This window comes from Bombina bombina, chromosome 6, assembly GCF_027579735.1.
Source record: "Bombina bombina isolate aBomBom1 chromosome 6, aBomBom1.pri, whole genome shotgun sequence".
NCBI lineage: Eukaryota > Metazoa > Chordata > Amphibia > Anura > Bombinatoridae > Bombina > Bombina bombina.
The window spans coordinates 1049075797-1049100633 of NC_069504.1; the positions used below are offsets into that span (position 1 = coordinate 1049075797).

The 24837-nt window shown below is 40.0% G+C and overlaps 1 protein-coding gene across 1 annotated transcript in view; it reads left to right on the forward strand.

Moving 5' to 3' along the window:
* Positions 1–24837, forward strand: part of CCDC77 (coiled-coil domain containing 77) — a 133886-nt gene that overhangs the window by 13752 nt on the left and 95297 nt on the right. Inside the window, exon 3 of the mRNA XM_053718827.1 lies at positions 20976–21195. Within this exon, the coding sequence (XP_053574802.1) occupies positions 20976–21195 (220 nt within the window). The remainder of the gene's footprint in view (positions 1–20975; positions 21196–24837) is intronic.

Below are 24837 nucleotides of genomic sequence, written 5' to 3' on the forward strand. Positions count from 1 at the left end.
ACCTAAAGTGGAGGACGCAGCTATGCAACTGCTCCTAATAACCCTTTTGAACAGCGCCAAAGCCCTTATCCCCCAGAGGTGGAAGTCGACATCGACACCCACTCTGGACCACTGGAAGGCACAGGTGTCGCTTTCCCTTAACCTAGATAGACGACACTACTGGGAATCAGGCAGAGCAGTGACACATGAGCTAATGTTGATAAGGTGGAGAGAGGCTGCGGAAGAGGCGGTGGGCAGTAGTGCACAGATATAGACGTTTGAGGAAACAATAATGTAATCTCGTTTCAACCCTCGCCGGGGTGCGGGCATGGGTTTTTATTTATTTATTTATTTATTTATATATATTTTTTTTATTTTTTTTTTCTCCTCTCCTCCCTCCCCTCCCTCTCCCTTCTCTTTCTCCTCTTCTCGTTCTTCTATTCCCCCTTTTTTCTTCCCTTTGTCCCCCATCCTCTGGGTACTCATTGGATTGATGTTTCATAACATGAGGTTTAGGGGGCTACTGCACATCATTGCCCTAAATCTAACAGTTTGGACCTTGACCTTATTATCATACCCCCGACCTATACTGTTGTTACATTTTACTAAAATTGTCTGATTCCTAATTTTGATCTAGACAATACTGTTAAGAGATAGGGTAATGAGAAAGAGAAGAAAGGAAAGGAGAAAAGGCAAAAATAACAGAGCAAATTGATTGACTTTTTGGCAAATAACATATATATGTTCTGGACACTGTATTTTAGGCATGCTCTGAAATTGTATACTTGTGATTGTCTTAATTTTGTTGTACCTTCTCTTGCCTTTCTCATTTTTACTTCTATAAAGCTCTTTAAAAAAAAAAAAATGCGGTAATAATTGGAGAACCCCAAGAACCTCTGTAATTCCTTTAGAGAAGTAGGTTGAGGCCATTCCAGAACTGCGGTGAGTTTAGCAGGATCCATGGCAAAACCCTCCTTCGAGATGACATAACCAAGGAATTGGATCTGAACTTGATTAAACTCACATTTTTCTAGCTTGGCTACCAAAGAATTGTCTCTGAAACGTAGAAGCACCTGTCTCACGTGTCTATGATGCTCCTCCAAATTGGAAGAGAAAACAAGGATGTCATCCAGATAGACCATGACAGTGCGGTTGAGGAGGTCATGGAAGACATCGTTGACAAATGCAGGGGCATTACACAGCCCAAAGGGCATTACAAGGTATTCGTAATGCCCAGATCTCGTGATGAAGGCAGTCTTCCATTTGTGGCCTGGAAAGATACGAATCAGATTGTTTGCCCCACGTAAGTCAAATTTGGTGAAAAAGCGAGCATCCTGTAGTGAGTCATACAGTTCAGTGATTAATGGTATGGGATAGCGATTCTTGATGGTTGTGTTGCTCAAGGCCCTGTAGTCGATGCAGGGTCTGAGCCCGCCATCCTTTTTACTCACAAAAAAGAAGCCTTCCCCAGCAGGAGAGGAGGAAGGACGAATGAAACCTTTAGCTAGGTTCTCTTGGATGTATTCCTCCATGGATTTGGTTTCAGCTTTGGTGAGTAGATAAGTCCTTCCTTTAGGAAGTGGGGCTCCGGAAAAGAGGTCGATCTTGCAGTCATAAGGACGGTGGGGTGGCAGCACGTTGGCTGCTTTTTTCTCAAACGCAAAGTCTGTGTATACTGAAGGAAGGTTAGAAGGAGTCTGTATACTGGTTATGGGGCAGAGCAGTGACTTTAGCAAGGCAGGAGGTACCCCAGGAGGCCAGTTGTCCCTCAGCCCAGTCAAACTGTGGATTGTGTACCCGAAGCCAAGGATGACAGGCTGTCCTGGGGAATGAATGACCTTGCTCTGCAGCTGTTCGTGTGAAGGACTCCCACAGTCAGGCTCAGGGGTAATGACTCAAAATGGATCAAGCCTGAACCAAGGGGGGTGCCATCCAGAGTAGTTATTTTGAGACAATGTCTTTTCTGCAGAAGAGGCAAGCCAGCTTGAATCATGAAACGGTGATCCAGGAAGTTCCCAGCTGCCCCTGAATCAATGAAGGCTTGAGTGTGGGCAGTATTCTGAAGGAAGGTAAGGGTAACAGGTACCAGGATCTGAGAGGAGTGAGGGGATTTAGTAGAGATCATGCTTAGAGGTACACCTGTGTTATCCCCTAAGCATTGGCTTTTCCCGGCCAAATGTCAGTCCTTTAGTTGGTGGGAGTTAGATCCACAATAAAAGCATTGTCTGACTCCTTCTCTGTCTTTCAGACACTGAAGGTTTGAAGGAGGAGAGATCCATGGGTTCCTCCACTGAGGTAACTGGAGCTGCTGAAGGAGTAGCGAATGCTGCCGAAACTGGGCAAACGGGAGGTAAGGACCCTCCTTATTCTGTCTCTCTCGGCTTGTCTCTCCTGAAAGCGAGAGTCCAGACTGATACAAAGCATTATAAAGTCATCCAAATAAGAAGGAATATCACTATAAGTGAGTTCATCTTTGATGCATTCATGCAGACCCCTCCTAAAAGCTGCCTTGAGAGCACTGCCATCCCAAGTGGTTTCAAGTGCCAAGGTGCGAACCTCGATGGCAAGTTGTGCCACAGTTATATTGCCCTGGCGGAGATCCAGGAGAGAATATTCTGCAGCAGAGGTACGGCCAGAAGCCCCAAACACAGAAGATAAAGCAGAAATGAACTCATTAACATCATGCAGGAGTTTAGCGTTCTGTTCCAAAAGGGGAGAGACCCAGGCTAGGGCCTTGTCTTTCAGTAAGAAAATGATAAAGGTGGCCCTTGATTGGTGAGACTGAAAGGTGTGGGGGTCATTGTGGAAGTGCAGCCTGTATTGGTTTAGAAACCAATCAGTTGTACCTTCATACTTGTCGGGCAATGGTATCCGGGGTATACTTCCAGAAGCAGAGGAAGAAGTCACAGTACTCAGAGTAGGGACTGGTGGTGAAACAGGAGCGGTATCCCTCGCTGTAACTAGTAAGGAGAGTTGAGCGGTAATAGCCTCTAGCTTGGAATCCATATTCTGCAACTGTGTGGTATGGGTTCCCAACATCTGTCCCTTAAGATAAACAGTTTGTGCCACCTCATCTGGCTGCATGGCCCAAGTATAATGTAATGCTTGTGGGATATTCCTCTATCAGACCGAACTCGGCCAGTAGTCTTGTTATCCCGGCGTCGAGCCGGAAAGATAGGGAATATCCCAGAGCAGAGAAAGTTAGTAAGATGAGGAAGGCGGCACTCACCACAGGCAGGTCAGTCCCCAGCGGCAATGGCAGAGAGGTCCAAGGACAAACCACTAGAATGGTCAGGCAGGCAGGGTTTGGGAATGGCAAAACAGTCCAAGGGCACACTACTAGAATAGTCGGCCATGATTTGGCAACAGTAAAGCAGTCCAAGGGCAAACCACTAGAATAAAGTAATATGGAAATAGATATAGCGCTCAAGAGAATATCCTGCTAACCTCAAAATGACCCCTCAAATCAAACAAATAGTAATACACATAAAAACAGGAAGAAGATATTTAATACATTTATAACAATGTATATTACAATGTGACGCAAACGTAAAAAAGACCTATACAATATCAATATAACACTCAAATGAGCTATAGTAAAATACGAAGGGACATCTCCCTTGTATAGTAAAAATAGTTAAAAAGCTAATTAGTAAAAGAACCCAGGCTGGGGAATCCTAAAGATACAGTGGTAGAATAGTCAGGCAGGCAGGGTTCGGCAACAAAGAGGCAATCCAGAACAGGGGTTAATAAGCAGAGTAGTCAGACAGGCAGAGTTCAGCAGCAATAATCAATCCAGCAAATTAGGGGCTAAGAGGCAGAGTAGTTAGACAGGCAGAGTTTAGCAGCGGTATAACACTAAGGCAGTAAGAAAAGTACGATCTATCACACCCAGGAGCACACAAAGTTTCACCTATACTTGGGCAGTGATAGATTGTACAAGGAACACTTACATAGGCGTAGGATTCGTGCCACAAGCGTCTGACCGGCATCAGAGAGGGAGAGGAGCGTGTGGCAATGACGTCGGCACCGCACACCTCCAGACCCGAAACAGCCCTAGGCAACGAGCAGGGAAGGAGACGCTGTGCCCCTAGCAACGGCTAGAGCAGCGTGGTGTGACAGTCGGTCTGGTCTGTCCATATTAATTTTATGGGATGTTTATCTTCATGTTCCTTTTTTCTAGGGACATCCTCTGTTTTCTAGGTTTATCTTTCTGGTCTAGCATTTTTAGTTTGTTGCTCTACCATTTGGTCTGGGTTCAGCTCCCAGAATATTTTCCTAGGTCTTGGATACTCTTTTGTCTGCAATCAGGACTCAGTATTGCAGTCTTTCTTTTTCTGGGCAATTTTTTGGGTTCAAATTGTTGTTTCTTCAGCATCATGGTTGAGTTTGCTGGTTTCTCAGACTAAGATTGTTTCTCAGATTCAGTTTCCATTAATATTTTCTTGACAGTTTTAAGGAGTATGAAGCCAGTGTCTGCCTGTCTAATCCTGTTTCTTTCTTTTAAGAAACAGTAGGTTATAGAGTGGCGCACTAGGCAGAGCTCATCACAATATAAAAATAAAAAAAAATATATATATATATATATATACAGGTAGCCCTCAGTTTACGTCGGGGTTAGGTTCCAGAAGGAATAGTTGTAAATCGAAACCGTTGTAAATTGAAACCCAGTTTATAATGTAAGTCAATGGGAAGTGAGGGAGATAGGTTCCAGGCCCCTCTCAAAATTGTCATAAGTAACACCTAATACATTATTTTTAAAGCTTTGAAATGAAGACTTTAAATGCTAAACAGCATTATAAACCTAATAAAATAATCACACAACACAGAATATATAATTAAACTAAGTTAAATGAACAAAAACATTTGCTAAACAGCATTATAAACCTAATAAAATAATCACACAACACAGACTTCACTTGTATTTTTATCTGCTCGATAGCTCAGGTCTGGTTAAACTGATTAATTTCAACTTGCTTGGCTTTGCTGCAACACAAGCGGACAGCTGCACCTACTGACTATTTTAAGAAATGCACTGCTTCTCAATGCTTTTCAATAGCAGTCACATGACTGGAAAAAAAGGTTGTTATTCTGAAACGGTGTAAATTGAACCGTTGTAAACCGAGGGCCACCTGTGTGTGTGTGTGTGTGTATATATATATATATATATATATATATATATATATATATATATATCTATATATCTATATATATATATATATATATATATATATATATATATATATATATATATATCTATATCTATATATATATCTATATCTATATATATATATATATATATATATATATATATATATATATATATATCAATATAATATATAAATATAAGACCTAAAAAAGGGGAAGCAATTAAAAAAGGGACATATAAAAAACTATAGTGTGTGTATGTATATATATATATAAATAATTGAATTAACCATTAGTTAATATTACCAAAATCAATCAATTTAATAAGATATACATAAGATCTAAAGCTTAAAAGTTCATAAAGTGCTATAAGACTCTAAAATATATGACTCAATAAATCAAAACAAGTAAGATGTGGCCATATCAATAAATCACTGAATAGACAATAAAATGTGATAAATACCTCCTAAATAAATAACATCATAAAAATAAATTTCATCATAAAAATTGTCTAAGAGATAAGTCACAAAGACAGAGTAATTGCAGCTATATAGTGATTTCTGGTATCAAAAACGGATAAGAGATGGCAATCTGCTATATCCAAATTAGTGTGTCAAAATCCGTAAAACTGTCGATATTGTAGATAAAAGTTAATAGTCTGCAACCTATTGCTAAGAATGGAGGAATGTCAGTACAAATACAGACCAATTTGTCATCTCAGTGGGGTATTCTCATAAGTTCCAGTTAGTATGGTGAATCATATAAGTCGCTGACCGGTCAGTAGTAAGGTAAAAATCAAAAGGTTCAATGATGGAATAGTGAGTATGTTGTTAACGTACCTGACAGACTTAGTGGCTGCGAGCGGCTCCGATTCTGCTACAACGCTCTCGACAGAGCAATCAGCTGTGAGCACTTCACGCTGAGTTTCACTTCACTCCCAAGCGTGACTCCAGCGTCTTCACCGTCAGCGTGTACATTTCTTCGTCACCTGACTTGTTCATCCAATCCGATTAGCGGAAAAACGTTCCAAATTTAAAACACTCTCGTATTCAAGAGACCAGAAATATGTAGTGCAATTATCGTACTTGGTAGTTCACAAGTTGTAAGTCAATCCTCTACGCGTTTCGGCACGTTGTGCCTTTATCAAGAGGCACAACGTTTTTCCGCTAATCGGATTGGATGAACAAGTCAGGTGACGAAGAAACGTACACGCTGACAGTCATGTGATCAGGGGGCTGTCAGAAGATGCTTAGATACAATGTAATCACAGAGGTGAAAAGTATATTAATATAACTTTTGGTTATGCAAAATTGGGGAATGGGTAATAAAGGGATTATCTATCTTAAAATAATAACAATTCTATTGTAGACTGTCCCTTTTTAAGGCTTGTCTTTTCATACAGATCTCAAATCTCTAAGTCTGGAGATAGTATGAATGGTTCTTATGCACAGAGGGTTCTCTGATTCTGTTGAGAGACTGGTACAGTTTTGTGAGCCTGTATTCAGGAAGTTTTATTATAAGGTTTAAAAGACCTTTATTTCCTGATGTGAAGATCATAGGTTTCTCTTGTAAGGTGTATCCAGTCCACGGATCATCCATTACTTGTGGGATATTCTCATTCCCAACAGGAAGTTGCAAGAGGACACCCACAGCAGAGATGTAATATAGCTCCTCCCCTAACTGTCATACCCAGTCATTCTCTTGCAACTCTCAACAAGCTAGGATGTTGTAGGAGAGAGTGGTTAAATATAGTTAGTTTATTTTCTTCAATCAAAAGTTTGTTATTTTTAAATAGTACCGGAGTTGTGCTATTTTATCTCAGGCAGTAAATAGAAGAAGAATCTGCCTGAGGTTTCTATGATCTTAGCAGGTTGTAACTAAGATCCATTGCTGTTCTCACATATGTCTGAGGGGATTACACAGATGAGGTAACTTCAGCGAGAGAATGGCGTGCAGTTTATTCTGCTATCAGGTATGTGCAGTTATAATTTTTTCTAGAGATGGAAAACACTAGAAAATGCTGCTGATACTGGATTAATGTAAGTTAAGCCTGAATACAGTGATTTAATAACGACTGGTATCATGCTTACTCCCAGGGGTAATACCCTTATGATATTGCAATATAAAACGTTTGCTGGCATGTTTAATCGTTTTTATATATGCATTGGTGATATAACTTTATTGGGGCCTAGTTTTTTCCACATGGCTGGCTTAAATTTTGACTAGAAACAGTTTTACTGAGGCTTTGCACTGTTATAGTATAAAAGTTACAGTTGGTGCAGTTAAAATTACAAACTGTGACATCCAGTTTCCCTCAGGAGTCCCCTGTATGCTATAGGACATCTCTAAAGGGCTCAAAGGCTTTCCAAAGTCGTTTATTGGGGAAGGTAGGACCACAGCTTGCTGTGGCAGTTGGTTGTGACTGTAAAAAAAAAAAAAAAAGTCTATTTCGTTTTTTTTATCCGTTTTTTGAACTAAGGGGTTAATCATCCATTTGCAAGTGGATGCAATGCTCTGCTAGCCTATTACATACACTGTAAAAATTTCGTTTGATTTACTGCATTTTGTCACTGTTTTTTTCAAATTCGGACAAAATTTGTTTCTCTTAAAGGCACAGTACCGTTTTTTATATTTGCTTGTTAACTTGATTTAAAGTGTTTTCCAAGCTTGCTAGTCTCATTGCTAGTCTGTATAAACATGTCTGACATAGAAGAAACTCCTTGTTCATTATGTTTAAAAGCCATGGTGGAACTCCCTCTTAGAATGTGTACCAAATGTACTGATTTCATTTTATGCAATAAAGATCATATTCTGTTTTTAAAAAAATTATCACCAGAGGAATCTGACGAGGGGAAAGTTATGCCGACTAACTCTCCCCAGGTGTCAGACCCTTTGACTCCCGCCCAAGGGACTCACGCTGAAATGGCGCCAAGTACATCAAGGGCGCCCATAGCGTTTACTTTACAAGACATGGCGGCAGTTATGGATAATACACTGTCAGCAGTATTAGCCAGACTACCTGAACTTAGAGGTTAGCGAGATAGCTCTGGGGTGAGACAAAATGCAGAGCATACTGACACTTTAAGAACCATGTCTGATACTGCCTCACAATATGCAGAAGCTGAGGAAGGAGAGCTTCAGTCAGTGGGTGATGTTAATGACTCAGGAAAGATACCCGATTCTAATATTTCTACATTTAAATTTAAGCTTGAACACCTCCGCGTGTTACTTAGGGAGGTTTTAGCTGCTCTGAATGACTGTGATACCATTGCAGTGCCAGAGAAATTTTGTAGACTGGATAAATGCTTTGCAGTGCCGGTGTGTACTGATGTTTTTCCAATACCTAAAAGGTTTACAGAAATTATTAATAAGGAATGGGATAGACCAGGTGTGCCGTTCTCTTCCCCTCCTATTTTTAGAAAAATGTTTTCCAATAGACACCACCACACGGGACTTATGGCAGACAGTCCCTAAGGTGGAGGAAGCAGTTTCTACTCTAGCAAAGCGTACTGCTATCCCTGTCGAGGACAGTTGTGCTTTTTTAGAGCCAATGGATAAAAAATTAGGTTACCTTAAGAAAATATTTATTCAACAAGGTTTTATCCTACAGCCCATTGCATGCATTGCACCTGTCACTGCTGCTGCGGCGTACTGGTTTGAGTCTCTGGAAGAGGCTTTACAGGTAGAGACTCCATTGGATGACATACTTGGCAAACTTAGAGCACTTAAGCTAGCCAATTATTTTATTTCTGATGCCATTGTTCATTTGACTAAACTAACAGCTAAGAATTCTGGTTTTGCTATACAGGCGCGCAGAGCACTATGGCTTAAATCATGGTCAGCTGACGTGACTTTAAAATCTAAGCTACTTAACATTCCCTTCAAGGGGCAGACCCTATTCGGGCCTGGTTTGAAGGAGATTATTGCTGATATCACGGGAGGAAAAGGTTGTGCCCTTCCTCAGGACAGGTCCAAATCTAGGGCCAAACAGTCTAATTTTCGTGCCTTTCGAAACTTCAAGGCAGGTGCGGCATCAACTTCCTCTAATAATAAACAAGAGGGAACTTTTGCTCAATCCAAGACTGTCTGGAGACCAAACCAGACCTGGAAAAAAGGTAAGCAGGTCAAAAAGCCTGCTGCTGCCTCTAAGACAGCATGAAGGAACAACCCCCTATCCGGTAACGGATCTAGTAGGGGGCAGACTTTCACTCTTCGCCCAGGCGTGGGCAAGAGATGTTCAGGATCCCTGGGCGTTGGAAAGTATATCCCAGGGATATCTTCTGGACTTCAAAGCTTCCCCCCCAAAAGGGAGATTTCACCTTTCACAATTATCTGCAAACCAGATAAAGAGTGAGGCATTCTTACACTGTGTACGAGACCTCCTAGTTATGGGAGTGATCCATCCAGTTCCAAAGGAGGAACAGGAACAGGGTTTTTACTCAAATCTGTTTGTGGTTCCCAAAAAAGAGGGAACCTTCAGACCGATTTTGGATCTAAAGATCTTAAACAAATTCCTCAAAGTTCCGTCGTTCAAGATGGAAACTATTCGTACCATCCTACCACTGATCCAGGAGGGTCAATATATGACTACAGTGGATCTAAAGGATGCTTATCTTCACATTCCGATACACAAAGATCATAATCGGTTTCTCAGGTTTGCCTTTCAAGACAGACATTACCAGTTGTAGCTCTTCCCTTTGGATTAGCTACAGCCCCAAGAATCTTTACAAAGGTTCTAGGGTCGCTTTTGGCGGTCCTAAGGCCGCGGGGCATAGCAGTAGCCCCTTATTTAGACGACATCCTGATACAGGCGTCAAACTTCCAAATGAGCAAGTCTCATACGGACGTAGTACTGGCATTTCTGAGGTCGCATGGGTGGAAAGTGAACGAGGAAAAGTGTTCTCTATCCCCACTCACAAGAGTTTCCTTTCTAGGGAAACTAGATAGATTCTGTAGAAATGAAAATTTACCTTGACGGAGTCCAGGTTATCAAAGCTACTAAATTCCTGTCGGGTTCTTCATTCCATTCCGCGCCCTTTGGTGGCTCAGTGTATGGAAGTAATCGGCTTAATGGTAGCGGCAATGGACATAGTGCCATTTGCACGCTTACATCTCAGACCGCTGCAACTATGCAGGATCAGTCAGTGGAGCAGGGATTACCCAGATTTTGCCCCTCAACTGAATCTGGACCAAGAGACCAGGGATCCTCTTCCCTGGTGGCTATCTCGGGTCCATCTGTCCAAAGGTATGACCTTCGCAGGCCAGATTGGACTATTGTAACAACAAATGCCAGCCTTCTAGGTTGGGGTGCAGTCTGGAAATCCCTGAAGGCTCAGGGATCGTGGACTCAGGAGGAGTCTCTCCTTCCAATAAATATTCTGGAACTAAGAGCGATATTCAAGGCTCTTCAGGTTTGGCCTCAGTTAGCAACTCTGAGGTACATCAGATTTCAGTCGGTCAACATCACGACTGTAGCTTACATCAACCATCGAGGGGGAACAAGAAGTTCCCTAGAGATGTTAGAAGTTTCAAAAATAATTCACTGGGCAGAGATTCACTCTTGCCACCTATCGGCTATCCATATCCCAGGTGTAGAGCACTGGGAGGCGGATTTTCTAAGTCGTCAGACTTTTCATCCGGGAGAGTGGGAACTCCATCCGGAGGTATTTGCACAACTGATTCTCCGTTGGGGCAAACCAGAACTGGATCTCATGACGTCTCGCCAGAACGCCAAGCTTCCGTGTTACGGATCCAGGGATCCCAAGGCGACACTGATAGATGCTCTAGCAGCGCCCTGATCTTTCAACCTGGCTTATGTGTTTCCACCGTTTCCTCTGCTCCCTCGACTGATTGCCAAGATCAAGCAGAAGAGAGCATCAGTGATTCTGATAGCACCTGCGTGGCCACGCAGGACCTGGTATGCAGATCTAGTGGACATGTCATCCTTTCCTCCATGGTCTCTGCCTCTGAGACAGGACCTTCTACTTCAGGGTCCTTTCAAACATCCAAATCTAATTTCTCTGAGGCTGACTGCCTGGAGATTGAATGCTTGATTTTATCAAAGCGTGGCTTCTCAGAGTCAGTTATTGATACCTTAATACAGGCACGAAAGCCTGTCACCAGGAAAATTTACCATAAGGTATGGCGTAGATATCTTTATTGGTGTGAATCCAAGGGTTACTCATGGAGTAAGGTCAGGATTCCTAGGATTTTATCTTTTCTCCAAGAAGGTTTGGAAAAAGGATTGTCAGCTAGTTTCTTAAAGGGACAGATTTTTGCTCTGTCTATTCTTTTGCACTAGCGTCTGGCAGATGTTCCAGACGTTCAGGCATTTTGTCAGGCTTTAGTTTGAATCAAGCCTGTGTTTAAACCTGTTGCTCCACCATGGAGCTTAAACTTGGTTCTTAAGGTTCTTCAAGGAGTTCCGTTTGAGCCTCTTCATTCCATAGATATCAAACTTTTATCTTGGAAAGTTCTTTTTTTTTGGTAGCTATTTCCTCGGCTCGTAGAGTCTCTGAGCTATCTGCCTTACAATGTGATTCTCCTTATCTGATTTTTCATACGGATAAGGTAGTCCTGCATACCAAACCTGGGTTCTTACCTAAGGTGGTATCTAACAAGAATATCAATCAAGAGATTGTGGTTCCATCCTTGTGTTACACAATCTGGACGTGGTCTGTGCTTTAAAGTTTTACTTACAAGCTACTAAAGATTTTCGTCAAACATCTGCTTTGTTTGTTGTCTACTCTGGACAGAGGAGAGGTCAAAAGGCTTTGGCAACCTCTTTTTCTTTTTGGCTAAGAAGCTTAATCCGCTTAGCCTATGAGACTGCTGGACAGCAGCCTCCTGAAAGGATTACAGCTCATTCCACTAGAGCTGTGGCTTCCACTTGGGCCTTTAAAAATGAGGCTTCTGTTGAACAGATTTGCAAGGCGGCGACTTGGTCTTCGCTTCATACTTTTTCAAAATTTTACAAATTTGATACTTTTGCTTCTTCGGAAGCTATATTTGGGAGAAAAGTTTTACAGGCAGTGGTACCTGCCTTGTCCCTCCCTTCATCCGTGTACTTTAGCTTTGGTATTGGTATCCCACAAGTAATGGATGATCCGTGGACTGGATACACCTTACAAGAGAAAACACAATTTATGCTTACCTGATAAATTTATTTCTCTTGTGGTGTATCCAGTCCACGGCCCGCCCTGTCATTTTAAGGCAGGTAATTTTTAAATTTAAACTACAGTAACCACTACACCCTATGGTTCCTCCTTTCTCGGCTTGTTTTCGGTCGAATGACTGGCTATGACAGTTAGGGGAGGAGCTATATTACAGCTCTGCTGTAGGTGTCCTCTTGCAACTTCCTGTTGGGAATGAGAATATCCCACAAGTAATGGATGATCCGTGGACTGGATACACCACAAGAGAAATAAATTTATCAGGTAAGCATAAATTGTGTTTTTTCTTGACATTATTTAGAATTCCTGGGTGTTTTTGGAGGACGGTTTGGAAATGGGTTTATCCACCAGTTCTTTTTGAAGGGTCAGATTTCAGTTCTTTCCCTTTGGAAGATTGCTAATCTTTCAGATATTCATAGCTTTTCTAATTTTGGCTAGAATTAATTCTATTATTAACCAATTTCCTCCTTCTTGGGAGTCTTATTTTGGTTTTGCAGGCCTCTCTTTTTGGAGTCTGTGCTACAAAGAGTTTTTTTGAGTTATCTGCTCTTTTATGTGATCTTCTTTATCATATTTGTTAAGGATAATGCAGTTTCTTAGGACTAGATTGGTTTTCTTTCCTAGTGTTGTATCTCCTGTCTGTATCGGACAGGAATTTGTTGTTTAGGCATCAAAGTATTATATTAATGCTACTATAGTTTTCAGACAAACTTTTAAGGATTACTGCTCATACTATTAGATTGATTGCCATTTCTTGGCATTTTAGGAATGAGGCTAAAGTTATCCAACTTTGCAAGGTAGCTATTTTTTCTTAATTTCTACCATTTTTGGTGTTTTTGCTTCTTCTGAGGCAGCCTTTAGTATCTAAAGTCCTTCAGGTAGTTAATTCAGGGTGATGGTTATTTATTAATTGGATGTTTTTTGTCCTTTTTTGGGTTTTATTGGGATTTTAGTTTTTCAGTTAATTTTTTTTTTTGCACTGCTAGGGTATTAGTTCTTAGGGGTAATTGAGCGTGTACTCTCACCACCTGTATGAAAGAAAACATAATTTATGCTTACCTGATAAATACATTTGTTTCATGGTGATTAGAGTCCTCGATACCCCACCCTGTGTTTTTCGGCTGCTGTTTTTTTTTCTCTACTCCCTGTTTGTTTGCTCTTAAAGGACCAGTCAACACAGTAGATTTGCATAATCAACAAATGCAAGATAACAAGACAATGCAATAGCACTTAGTCTGAACTTCAAATGAGTAGTTGTTTTATTTATTTTTTTCTGACAATTTTAAAAGTTATGTCTATTTCCACTCCTCCTGTACCATGTGACAGCCATCAGCCAATCACAGATGCATACACGTACCATGTGACATCCATCAGCCAATCACAAATGCTTACATGTTTATTCTGTGAATTCTTGCACATGCTCAGTAGGAGCTGGTGACTTAAAAAGTTTAAATATAAAAGACTGTGCACATTTTGTTAATGAAAGTAAATTAGAAAGTTGTGTAAAATTGCATGCTCTATCTGAATAATCAAAATTTAATTTTGACTTGAGTGTCCCTTTAATTCTATTTCTAATTTTTTTGGCTTGGCTGTACGTCAGTTGCTAGTGAGGTGGGAGGGGTTTTAAAGAGAATTAAAGCTAAATTGAACTTGTTGTTATTAATGTTTGACAAAATTTACAACTGATTCCACATTTTCCTGCCAAATAATGATATCATCAATGTATCTGAAATACTTGATGATATTCTCTGCAAACTGATTATTCTCTCAGATCATTCGATCTTTGAAACATGCCATTATAAATATTGGCATAAGAGGGAGCCATGGAAGTGCCCATGGCAGTCCCCTGTATCTGTCTAAAGAGTTATCAAAGCTGAAGTAAATATGGTTTAATATAAACCTAACACCATCCTCCATACCAAGCCTCAATGCCTTTCTCACAGGGGATATTCGTGTATAACGTGTGTGTGTGTGTGTGTGTGTGTATGTATGTATGTTATCACACAAAGAAAACAGAACGCCGCTCTTGGCTCTACTGAGCGGGTCCGTTTTCTTCTCCTAAGCGCATCTGGGCACACTGTCTAATCACAGCTGGCTCAATTGCACTATTAAAATCAATGTAACTCGCTACCAGACCAGAGCGGGAGCAAGCTACATTGATTTTAATAGCGCGATCGGGCACGCTGTGAATAGACAGCGTGTCCGTGATGCGCTTAGCAGAAGAAATCGGACCCGCTCAGTAGAGCCAGGAGTGGCGTTCTGTTTTCTTTGCGTGGTATCTATTTAACTATTCACTTAAGAAATCTGGAGCTAAGCTAATGTTATATAATTCTGCACTATGTGCAGAATTATATAATATTATTTCCTAGGTTTACTGGCCCTCTAATGTACAGCAGTAGTTTTTGCACAATGTATAGCATTTAAATAAATTTGATGCTAAAAAGTAAAATACTTTTTTTCTTTTATGTAATTGGCATGAGCTAGTGACGTATGGGATATACAATCCTACCAGGAGGGGCAAAGTTTCCCAAACCACAAAATGCCTATAAATACACCCCTCAGCACACCCACAATTCAGTTTTGCAAACTTTGCCTCCTATGGAGGTAATGAAGTAAGTCTGTGCTAGATTTCTACGTTGATATGCGCTTCTCAGCATTTTGAAGCCCGATTTCCTCTTAGAGTACAGTGAATGTCAGAGAGATGTGAAGGGAGTATCACCTATTGAATGCAATGGTTTTCCTTGTGGGAGATCTATTTCATAGGTTCTCTGTTATCGGTCGTAGAGATTCATCTCCTACCTCCCTTTTCAGATCGACAATATACTCTCATATTCCATTACCTCTACTGATAACCGTTTCAGTACTAATTTGGCTATCTGCTATATGTGGATGGGTGTCTTTTGGTAAGTATGTTTTCATTACTTAAGACACTCTCAGCTATGGTTTGGCACTTTATGTATTTTTATAAAGTTCTAAATATATGTATTGTACTTATATTTGCCATGATTCAGGTTTTCAGTATATTTCCTTTTGCAGACTGTCAGTTTCATATTTGGGAAATGCATTTTTTCGGAAAAATGTATTTACTTACCTGGGGTATAGTCTCTTTTTCAATTGACTGTCTTTTAAATTTGCGGGCAAAGCTAGGCTCATGAGGGTGCAAAATGCCAAAGTATATTGCGCCATTCTTGGCGCAAGATTTTTTTGGCGCAAAATTACGTTAGTTGGCGCAAATTCGTCATTTCCGGCGTGAGTCCTTCACAAGGTTGCGTCTTCTGTGACGCGAGTGTGTCATATTTTCTTTATTTGAGACCCCATTCCTATATGCCTCTTGCCTTTTTTCTCTATCAGAGGACTATGCTCTTTGCATTTTGTCCCATTCCTGAAACTGCCATATAAGGAAATTGATCATTTTGCTTTATATGCTGTTTTTTCTCTTACATTTGCAAGATGTCTCAATCTGATCCTGTCTCAGAAATCACTGTTGGAACCCTGCTGCCTGATAACAGTTCTACCAAAGCTAAGTGCATTTGTTGTAAACTTGTGGAGGTTATATCTCCAGCTGTGGTTTGTAATAATTGCCATGATAAACTTTTACATGCAGAGAGTGTATCCATCAGTAGTAGTTCATTACCTGTTGCTGTTCCCTCAACATCTAATGCACAAGATATACCTGTAAATTTAAAATAATTTATTTCTGATTCTATTCAGAAGGCTTTCCATCCCGCCTTCTAATAAACCTAAAAGGTCTTTTAAAACTTCACATAAAGTTGATGAAATTTCAAATGACGGGCAACATGCTGAATTATCCTGCTCTGATGAGGATCTATCTGGTTCAGAAGATCCTACCTCAGATATTGACACTGACAAATCTTCTTATTTATTTAAAATGGAGTATATTTGTTCTTTGTTAAAAGAAGTGTTGATTACATTGGATATGGAGGAAACTAGTCCTCTTGATATTAAAACTAGTAAACTTCCTGTGGTTATTCCAGAGGTTTTTCCAGTTCCTGATGTTATTTCTGATATGATTTCTAAGGAATGAAATAGGCCTGGTGGTACTTTTATTCCATCTTCAAGGTTTAAAAAAATTGTATCCTTTGCCAGTAGTTACTTTAGAGTTTTGGGGGAAAATCCCCAAAGTTGATGGGGCTATCTCTACTCTTGCTAAACATACTACTATTCCTACGGAAGATAGTACTTCTTTTAAAGATCCTTTAGATAGGAAACTTGAATTTTATCTAAGGAAAGCCTATTTATATTTAGGTCATCTTCTCAGGCCTGCAATTTCTTTGGCTGATGTTGCAGCTGCTTCAACTTTTTGGTTGGAAACTTTAACAAGTATTGGATCCTGAATTGTCTAGCATTGTAAACTTGATTCAACATGCTAATAATTTTATTTGTGATGACATTTTTGATATCAAAATTGATGTTAAATCTATGTCTTTAGCTATTTTAGCTAGAAGAGCTTTGTGGCTTAAATCTTGGAATGCTGACATGACTTCTAAGTCCAGATTGCTATCTCTTTCTTTCCAATGTAATAAGTTATTTGGTTCTCAGTTGGATTCAATAATTTCAACTGTCACTGTGGGAAGGGAGTTTAATTAAAGGGACAGTCAACCATAGAATTGTTATTGTTTTAAAATATAGATAATCCCTTTATTACTCATTCCCCAGTTTTGCATAACCAACACAGTTATATTAATGTACTTTTGACCTTTGTGATTACCTTGTATCTAGGAACCTTCTTCCAGCCCCCTGATCACATGACTGTGACTGTTTATTATCTATTGTCTTAAATTTAGCATTGTATTGTGCTAGATCTTAAATAACTTTCTGTGCCTGAACACAGTGTTATCTATATAGCCCACGTGTACTTTCTGTCTCTTTGTGTTCAAAAGAGATTTAAAAAGCATGTGATAAGAGGCAGCCCTCAAAGGCTTAGAAATTAGCATATGAGCCTACCTAGGTTTAGTTTAAAGTAAGAATACCAAGAGAATAAAGCAAATTTGATGATAAAAGTAAATTGGGAAGTCAATTAAAATTAAAAGTCCTATCTGAATAATGAAAGTTTAATTTATACTTGACTGTCCCTTTCAAGGAACAGAAACCTAATCCTTCCCCCAAGGAATCTGTCTCCAATTGGAAGCCTTCCTCAAATTGGAATAAATCCAAGCCATTTAAGAGATCAAAGCCAGCCCCCAAGTCCGCATGAAGGTGCGGCCCTCATTCCAGCTCAGCTGGTAGGGGGCAGATTAAGATTTTTCAAAGATGTTTGGACCAATTCGGTTCAAAATCAATGGATTCAGAATATTGTCTCTCAGGGGTACAGAATAGGATTCAGAGTAAGACCGTCTGTGAGAAGATTTTTTTCTCTCGCGAATCCCAGCAAACCCACTAAAGGCTCAGGCTTTCCTGAAGTGTGTTTCAGACCTGGAGTTATCAGGGGTAATCATGCCAGTTCCATTTCAGGAACAGGGTCTGGGGTTTTATTCAAATCTATTCTATTCATTGTCCCAAAGAAAGAGAAAATTAATTCAGACCAGTTTTGGATCTAAACATTTTGAATCTATATGTAAGAGTACCAACTTTCAAAATGGTGACTATATGGACTATTATGCCTTTTTTTTTCAGCAAGGGCATTATATGTCCACAATAGACTTACAGGATGCATATCTTCATATTCCGATTCATCCAGATCACTATCAGTTCCTGAGATTCTCTTTTCTAGACCAGCATTACCAATTTGTTGCTTTTCCTTTTGGCCTAGCGACAGCTCCAAGAATCTTTTCAAAGGTTCTCGGTGCCCTACTCCCTTTAATTAGAGGGCGGGGTATTGCGGTGTTTCCTTATTTGGACGATATCCTGGTACTTGCTCAGTCTTTACGTTCTGCAGAATCTCACACGAATCAACTAGTGTTGTTTCTTCAAAGACATGGTTGGAGGATCAATTTAACAAAAAGTGCTTTGATTCCTCAGACAAGGGTAACCTTTTTATGTTTCCAGATAGATTCAGTGTCCATGACTCTGTCTCTAACAGACAAGAGACGTTTGAAATTGGTTGCAGCCTTCAGTCTCAGTCATTCCCTTCAGTAGCTATGTGCATGGAAGTTTTAGGTCTCATGACTGCAGCATCGGACACGATCCCCTTTGTTCGTTTTCATATGAGACCTCTCCAGCTTTGTATGCTGAACCAATGGTGCAGGGATTATACAAGGATATCACAATTAATATCCTTAAATCCCAATGTTCGACTATCTCTGACTTGGTGGTTAGATCAACATCGTATTGTTCTAGGGGCCTCTTTCGTTCGTCCAACCTGGACTGTGATCACAACAGATGCAAGTCTTTCAGGTTGGGGAGCTGTTTGGGGATCTCTGATAGCACAAGAGGTTTGGAAATCTCAAGAGGCGAGATTACCAATAAATATTTTGGCACTCCGTGCGATTCTCAGGGCTCTTCAGTTTTGGCCTCTGTTGAAGAGAGAACAGTTAATTTGTTTTCAGACAGACAATATCACAACTGTGGCATATGTCATTCATCAGTGTGTGACTCGCAGTCCTCAAGCTATGAAAGAAGTATCTCGGATACTTGTTTGGGGGGAATCCAGCTCCTGTCTAATTTCTGTGGTTCATATCCCAGGTATAGACAATTGGGAAGCAGATTATCTCAGTCGTCAGACTTTACATCCGGGAGAATGGTCTCTCCACCCAGATGTGTTTTCTCAACTTGTTAAGATGTGGGGGCTTCCAGAAATGGATCTGATGGCATCTTATCTAAACAAGAAACTTCCCAGGTACCTGTCCAGGTCCAGGGATCCTCAGGCGGAAGCAGTGGATGCATTGACACTTCCTTGGTGTTATCAACCTGCTTATATTTTCCCGCCTCTAGTTCTTCTTCCAAGAGGGATTTCCAAAATCATCATGGAGCAATCGTTTGTGCTGCTGGTGGCTCCAGCATGGCCTCACAGGTTTTGGTATACGGATCTTGTTCGGATGTCCAGTTGCCAATCTTGGCCACTTCCATTAAGGCTGGACCTTCTATCTCAAGGTCCGTTTTTCCATCAGGATCTCAAATCATTAAATTTGAAGGTATGGAAATTGAACGCTTAGTGCTTAGTCATAGAGGTTTTTCTGAATCTGTGATTAATACTATGTTGCAGGCTCGTAAATCTGTTTCTAGAAAGATTTATTATCGAGTTTGGAAGACTTAAATTTCATGGTGTTCCCCCTCATAAATTTTCTTGGCATTCTTTTAGAATTTTAAATCAGGATGGTTTGACTAAAGGTTTGTCTGCAAGTTCCTTGTAAGGACATATCTCTGCTCTTTCTGTCTTATTTCACAGAAAGATTGCTAAACTTACTGATATTCATTGTTTTGTGCAGGCTTTGGTTCGTATCAAGCCTGTCATTAAATCAATTTCTTCTCCTTGGAGTCTTAATTTGTTTTTGAAGGCTTTACAGGCTCCTCCATTTGAGCCTATGCATTCTTTGCACATTAAAATACTTTCTTGGAAAGTGTTGTTCCTTTTGGCCATCTCTTCTGCTAGAAGAGTTTCTGAATTATCCGCTCTCTCTTGTGAATCTCCTTTTCTGATTTTTCATCAGGATAAGGCAGTTTTGCGGACTTCATTTAAATTCTTACCTAAGGTTGTGAATTCTAACAACATTAATAGAGAAATGGTTGTCCCTTCCTTGTGTCCTAATCCTAAGAATTTTTTGGACAGATCTTTACATTCTTTGGATGTGGTGAGAGCTCTGAAATATTATGTTGAAGCTACTAGATTTCAGGAAGACTTGTAGTCTATTTGTTGTCTTTTCTGGTTCCCGGAAAGGTCAGAAGGCTTCTGCCATTTCCTTGGCTTTGTGGTTAAAGCTTTTGATTCATCAAGCTTATTTTGAGTTGGGTCAAGCCCCGCCTCAGAGAATTACAGCTCATTCTACTAGATCAGTCTCCACTTCCTGGGTTTTTAAGAATGAAGCTTCAGTTGATCAGATTTGCAAAGCTGCAACTTGGTCTTCTTTGCATACATTTACTAAATTCTACCATTTTGATGTATTTACTTCTTCGGAAGCAGTTTTTGGTAGAAAAGTTCTTCAGGCAGCTGTTTCAGTTTGATTCTTCTGTTTCTGATTTAAGTTTTTTCCTTTCATTTATGAGAATAAAGTTATATTTTGGGTTGTGGATTATTTATTTTCAGCTGAAATGGCTGTTTTTATTTTATCCCTCCCTCTCTAGTGACTCTTGCGTGGAGTTCCACATCTTGGGTATTGCTATCCCATACGTCACTAGCTCATGGACTCTTGCCAATTACATGAAAGAAAACATAATTTATGTAAACTTACCTGATAAATTCATTTCTGTCATATTGGCAAGAGTCCATGAGACCCACCCTTTTTATGGTGGTTATGATTTTTTTGTATAAAGCACAATTATTTCCAAATTCCTTTGTTGATGCTTTTTACTCCTTTCTTTATCACCCCACTACTTGGCTATTCGTTAAACTGAATTGTGGTTTTGGTGAGGGGTGTATTTATAGGCATTTTGAGGTTTGAGAAACTTTGCCCCTCCTGGTAGGATTGTATATCCCATATGTCACTAGCTCATGGACTCTTGCCAATATGAAAGAAATGAATTTATCAGGTTTATCTTGACATCCTTTTTTTTCTCTTTCAGCTACAAACCATCCTCCCCACAGGACTCTTCTCTTTCTTCCTGCCATACCCCAAAGATAGGTGCTTCCACCCCACTTCCTCCAATTAATGAACGCCTGGCATACCTGCGCCCATCCCGAGAGTTATTGGAATATTACCGTAAGAAGATTGCCGAGTTTGATGAAGAACATGAAGATCTGCTTAAAAGGCTGGAGCAGTACAAATCTACATATGAAGAGCAGGTGAATTTTCTTATCTAAGCAAAAGCAGATCTGTTGTGCACAATATAACTGGTAGTGATTGGTGTGTGTATATATATATATATATATATATATATTTTATTTCCTGATTAGTTCCACTTTAGTCTGTGTACTCTTATGTGGGGAAAATAACTGAATATAGTAAAAATATTTGGACACAGATATATATGTGCACAATTATTAACACCCTTGCATGTATAAATTGAATAGGCTTTTATGTGGATTGAAATTTGTTTTATTGTTGGGAGTTAGGGGAATGTTTGGGGTTATATGTCCCTTTTATCAGGATTCAGATGGAGCGTGCAATTTTTATAAAGTTTCTCATTTACTTCTATTATCAAATTTGCTTTGTTCTTATGGTCTTCTTGGTTGAAGAGCATACTTAGGTAGGTAATTTGCACGTATCTGGGGCACTATATGGCGGCAAATGCTCCTGCCATATATTGCACTTGCAAGTGTATAACATTGTTAAAAAAGCATTTTTACATAACTGCAGCTTTATATATTGATCTAGGGCTTATCTATATAAACAGTTCTCAATCTAAAATTTGCCTTTATAAAATTGTTTGGACCTTGCAGTACTGATAGAGAGCTTGGGAATCTAAAGCTCTCTGTTCTAGTGACATTATCTAAGAAGTCCTATCTTAAAGGGACAGTGTACATAAAAAATATCTTGTTTAAAAATATTGATAATTCCTATATTGCCCATTCCCCAGTTTTGCATAACTAACACTTTTATATTAATATACTTTAAAATGCAAGTTTGTAAAAAGCACTGAGATAAGGGGACTGTATGCAGAAATATTAGGTATTAGATACAAGGTAATCAGAGTTATGGCCAGTTAGTGCTGGTTCCTGCATAGCTCCACAGGAGTGAGCACAATGTATATATGGCACACATGAACTGAGATAAGAGCAGCCTGAAGGTGCTTATAAATAGGCAATTTAAGAGGTTATAAACTATATTAATTCAACAATGCTGGTTATTTAGAGCTGGGGAATGGGTAGTAAAGGTGTTAACTATCTAAACCATTGAAGACCAATTTGGTTTCATGCCCCTTTAGGTAAGGATTAAAACATATCTTAGACTTAAAGGGATACTTAACCCAAATTGTTTCTTTCATGCTGAACAAGGAGGTCGTATTGATATTATGCTCTTTGGTTATTTAGGTTTAAAATACCTTAGGAGCAAAATTTATCAAGCGCAAGGAGAATTCTCTGGGTAATTCTCCTATGGGCTCTTCTCAGTTCACCTTTAGAGAAGCACATCTGAACGTTTAAATCAATCGGTGTTTTTGTTTTTTTGTGGTTCTTCATGGGTGAGCTGAAGAGATGGAAAGATACATTTCTCAATTTGGATTAGTATCTGCTCCTTATTTATTAATGAAAACAAGCAACTATTCTCCATGTAAGTGTTTATATGAACCAACAGCAATATTTATACAGCCCCACTAGTAGCTTTAACGCACGCCCCTCTTCAAAAAATAGTCATGGAAGAACATCCACAGGTGACTTTTTACACCCGCTACATCGATGATGTTCTCCTAATATGGAGAGGTGATGCAGTGTCTTTGCGTGAGTGGGTGTCGCATTTGAACCTCATGGCCAGCCCTATTCGTTTTAAGCTTGAATTTAGTACAGACAATGTTAATTTTCTGGACCTCAATTTGTTCAAGGTGAATGACTCTGGTGGTTGGCGTTTTGGTACTAAATTGTACTCTAAGCCCACGGATCGCAACTCTCTGTTGCACGCCAGTAGTTTTCACCCTGGACACCAGAAAAAGGGTATTCTCACCTCCCAACTCACTAGGGCACTGAGAAATAACAGTGAGACACATTCACAAGTGACCCAAGTAAAAGAAATGGGCATCAAATTGAACAAAAGGGGTTATCCCATGACAGACATCTGCGAAATACAGGAGAAATTGTTGTGCACGGACACTTCACGAGACACCAGGGTTCCTAAAAAGGATAAGTCTGAACAACTGAATTTAATTACCACGTACACACCTGGATGTGAACGTCTATCCAATGCAGGACGTCGCCACTGGCCGGTGGTGGGCACAGATCCCTTGTTACCCTTTCAGAAGATGACCGCTCCAAGGGTGGTCTACCGCAGAGCAAGGAATTTGAGGGATATCCTGGTTAAAGCAGATCCTGTGGACCACTACAAAAAGGAAACATGGCTCAAGTCGTCCAAGAAAGGTTGCTTCCCCTGTGGGAGTTGTACAACATGCAATAGTATGTGCAAAGGGGACACTTTTCAACACCCCCACAAAAATCAACGTTTTAAAATAAACCATCGCCTTAGTTGTACCAGCACCTTTGTGATCTATATGCTGTCTTGCCCATATTCACTTATATACATAGGAAAAACAATAACCTCCTTCCGCGACAGGATGGCAAACCATCGCCACGCTATTCGTGAAGCCCTGAAAAATTGTGACTCGGACCAACCGGTGGCACGTCACTGTGCACACTTTAAACACCCGGTGTCAAGCATCAGATCAATGCTGATTGATCATATTCCACCAAATCCAAGAGGTGGTGATAGGGGAAAAAATTACTCCAATGCGAGAGCAGGTGGATACATAAATTGGGAACTATGACCCCAAGAGGACTCAATACTACATTGGACTTTAGCCCTTTTTATTAGTGCTTAAGTTAATGACCACATGAGAGCGAGGGTCCTTGGAAGTTTCACTGTCTGGTTACTACCATACTCCTATGGGTTCGATGGGTAGATAGATTGATTAGCAGCATTGATGTATTAGTGTTCATTCATTAATGTTCACTAATTAATTGAGGCAGTTTCTATTTAACAATCACATGATCATGAATTTCCTCTGTATATACTTTTGTCATATTTTTCTGGTCCATTTTCATATCGTATTTGCGGTTGTGACATATCTTTCAGATCTATTTACCCTATTACATAACAAGCATAAGTGATGTAATTCTGGATATGTAATTATGTTTACCATCTAGTTGGTAACTGACTTATGTGCATTTGGGTATGAAATTCTGATTAGATTACACATCCTTACTGCCTCCGCCTAAGCCACATACTATGAAACACCCAGAGCGGCTCTTGCCTCATTAGCTGGCTGGATTACGTTGGTTGCCTATGGCAACCGCTGCGCTTCAAGAAACTCTGTTGTTCTGAACATGCGCAGATTATCCCCTGGTGATCTCTTGGTATCTGGCTTACACGTCAACGTAATGCCTTAGACGTTGTCATGACAACGCCGTGCTATGCGTCATCACGCTAGGCACGGCTAGCGTGTCAGCGTGACGTAAGGATTAGGTGATTGAACGAGCATGCAATAGGAATGGCGGTAAAGGCTAAGTGGGGATATTCTCTATTTAAGGGGGTTTGTTTTAAATGTATGTTAACTGGTCCTGGGTGCTTGGGTGCACTCTGTCCTTGTACTTTTTGTTGTGTAACATTGACAAAGGCACAATGCAGTGCCGAAACGTTTGTTTTTTAAACTGATGTAATAAATTCTAGTTTTACTGCAAAGACCAGTGAGCTGCCTGCTTCTTGGAGAGAGTGTGTATATATATATATATATATATATATATATATATATATATATATATGTGTGTATATATATATATATA